We start from the raw sequence: 3,170 nt of genomic DNA, 5'->3' as shown, positions 1-3,170 counted from the left end.
TGGAAGGCCTATGCTAGATCTTCTAAACTAAGGGGTGAGGAGATGCTACTCTTAGCTTGGCATAGGTTGAATGAGCATAATGGTAAAACTCTCTCTCTTGATGAACTTGATTATTTGACTAACTTACTTATGAAGTTTTGTCAAAAGAGGAGTCTTCAAGATGAAAACCATTTGAAGGGACCTCATTGGACTACACTTGGGTATGAAGTCCCAACTTATACTTCCTTCAAGGACAGTATGTATTCTTCGCTCATGCTTATTCTTGGGCTTTCTAAAGACATGAAGGTAACTTCTTGGTGTGTTGAGTATAGTATTAACACTTCTTTCCATTCATGTGATTATTTGCTAGTGTTATTACTTGATTTCATATTGGGCTTGCATGAGGAATGTGGGAAAATTAGTGTGGGTGATACCTTTGTATAGATGACTTAGGAGTGATTCCTTACTTTAGGTGGGCCAGTGTTATGATTGGAACCTTGACTTGGGTTGGGCTTATTGGTGATATTACACTTAGTCATGAGGGATTTCACTTGTTTCTTGACTTAAGGGGAGATGTATGCTTCTTAATTGCTAGTACCAACGTAGACTTTCATATTGGGATTTCTATTTGCATTGGGTTCTTTGATTTACCCTTTTGTCAAAATGGCTTGAATAGCCAAGTGTCTTTGGCGTTATTTCGATACATGTTCTTTCTAGATCCATTTGATGCTTGGTTATATCATAAAAGTGAGCCATTTAGTATGTTGATTGAATGCTTTCCTTACTTTAGGTATTATCATTGGCCTATGATGACTACCTTGCTTGTTTTGTGAATGGGTTTGTACTCATTCTCTTCCATATTTTGTAAGGTGTGGATTCGAGGACGAATCATTTTGAAGAAGGGTAGGATGATATGATCCTAAATGGCACAAATGACTCAAATACTCAAACTTCTCCACGGACTTGTGTTGGAAGAGGAATCATGGAGGATGAAGCTTTAGGAGCATTTAAATGGAGTCATTGGAGGGCCTTCAAGCTATGGGAGAATGCATGGGAGAAGAAGTCAAGAGTCCAAGACCCAAGGTTTGCCTCTTAAAGTGGCTACAATTGCAACCTTGGGTGATTCAAGGACGGAAGATGACTATTTGCGTTTAGAGTGGCTGCACGTAAATTGCCGGGATTCATAGTCAGTCGTAGACCCCACCAAGAATAAAGCAATTCAGGAGCTACTACCTCCCAAAACAAAGAAAGAAGTCATGAGCTTCTTAGGAAGGTTGAACTATATTAGACGATTCATAGCCCAGTCAACTGTGATTATAGAGCTAATCCTCAAGTTGCTCAAGAAGGACGCTCCCACAAATTGGACAGAGGAGTGACAAGAGGCATTCAACAGGATCAAGAGATACCTTTCCAATCCTCCTTTCTTGGTACCACCTAGGCCAGGGAGTCCTCTGTTACTGTATCTATCGGTATCAAAGAAAGCTTTCGGGTGCATGCTTGCCGAGCATGATGAAGAGGGAAAAAAGGAACATGCCATCTACTATTTAAGTAAGAAGTTCACTTCCTACGAAGTAAATGCTCAAAGAAAAGACCTGTTGTACTTTATCCTGGATTGCCCAAAAACTAAGGCACTACCTATCGGTGTTTACCACTCACCTCATATCTAGAATGGATCCACTAAGATATATTTTCCAACAACCGATGCCCATAGGAAAATTGGCCAAATGAAAAATGCTGCTAAGCGAATTTGACATCGTGTACGTGGCACAAAAGGCAATCAACGGACAAGCCCTAGCGGATTTACTGGTAGAAAGTCCCGTAGATGATGAATTGGCACCATTACAGACTTTCTTCCCTGACGTGGAAGTGATGGCCATGGAAGAAGAGGTAGAGGGACCATATTTAGGTTGGAGATAATTCTTTGATGGAGCAGTCAACTACAAAAGGTCAGGCATCGGAGCAGTGTTGATATCAGATCAGGTCAACACTACCCGATGGCTGCAAAACTCAACTTTATATGTACCAACAATATGGCGGAATACGAAGCATGTATCCTAGGACTCAAGATGGCGCTGCAAATGAACATATAGGAATTGCTGGCAATCGGGGACTCTAATCTAATCATCAATCAAGTGAATAGAAATTGGGCAACCAAAAACGATAAGATACTCCTGTATTTAATCTAGCACAAAGATTGTGCAGAAGATTCAATAGTATTGACTTCAGGCATACTCTAAGGGCTCAGAATGAGTTCGTAGACGCATTGGCCACAATAGCGTCTATGATCCAACACCCTGAGAGAACCTACATTGATCCGTTAGAGATCATGCTGAGAGAAGAGCAGGCTCACTGCACCTATGTAGAGGACGAGCCAGATGGCCGACCATGGTACACTGACATTAAGGCCTACCTGGAAAAAAGGGAGTATCCCCTAGAGAATTCAGCAAATCAGAAGAAGACCATCAGGAGATTGGCCAATGGTTTCTTCTTGAACAAGGAAGTACTATACAAAAAGACCCCTGATCTCGGGTTGCTCAGATGCGTGGACGCCATTGCTAAAAGAAGTGCATGCGACGGCATGCAGACCCCACATGATTCGATTTGCCCTTGCTAAGAAAATATTGAGGACGGTATATTATTGGATGACCATGGAGCATGACTCCTGTAAATTCGTGCAAAAGTGTCATCATTGTCAGATACCCAAGGATCTGATCAAGGTTCAACCCAAAGAATTACATGCAATGAGCTCCCCCTAGTCTTTCCCAGCATGGGGAATGGATGTCATAGGACAAAATTGATCCTTCGGCTTCCAACGGACATCACATCATCTTAGTCGCCATCGACTACTTCACCAAATGGGTAGAAGAAACTTCCCACAAATCATTGACCAAGAAAGTCGTGGCTGACTTCATCAAGAACAATTTGATATGTCATTTCGATGTGCCAGAATCCATCATTACAGACAATGTTGCCAATCTGAATAGCCATTTGATGAAGGACATCAGTGAACAATTCAAAATCACTCACAGGAACTCTACTGCCTATCGGCCACAGATGAATGGAGCCGTAGAGGCTGCCAACAAGAACATCAAAAGGATCTTGAGGAAGATGGTCGACAACTATAAGAAATGGCACAAGCAGCTGCCTTATGCTCTGTTAGGATACAAAACAACAACCAGAACTTCTACTGG

General features: G+C 41.9%; 1 protein-coding gene across 1 annotated transcript; it reads left to right on the top strand.

Moving 5' to 3' along the window:
• The first annotated feature begins 961 nt into the window (after positions 1 to 961).
• On the top strand, positions 962 to 2,593 carry LOC132613049 (uncharacterized). The gene is made up of 2 exons (XM_060327108.1): positions 962 to 1,062; positions 2,182 to 2,593. Exons 1-2 carry the CDS (start codon positions 962 to 964, stop codon positions 2,591 to 2,593), a joined length of 513 nt encoding a protein of 170 aa, XP_060183091.1.
• Positions 2,594 to 3,170: the final 577 nt, after the last annotated feature.

Source organism: Lycium barbarum, chromosome 10 (genome assembly GCF_019175385.1).
Source record: "Lycium barbarum isolate Lr01 chromosome 10, ASM1917538v2, whole genome shotgun sequence".
Lineage (NCBI taxonomy): Eukaryota > Viridiplantae > Streptophyta > Magnoliopsida > Solanales > Solanaceae > Lycium > Lycium barbarum.
This window is presented reverse-complemented; position numbering and strand designations above follow the sequence as displayed.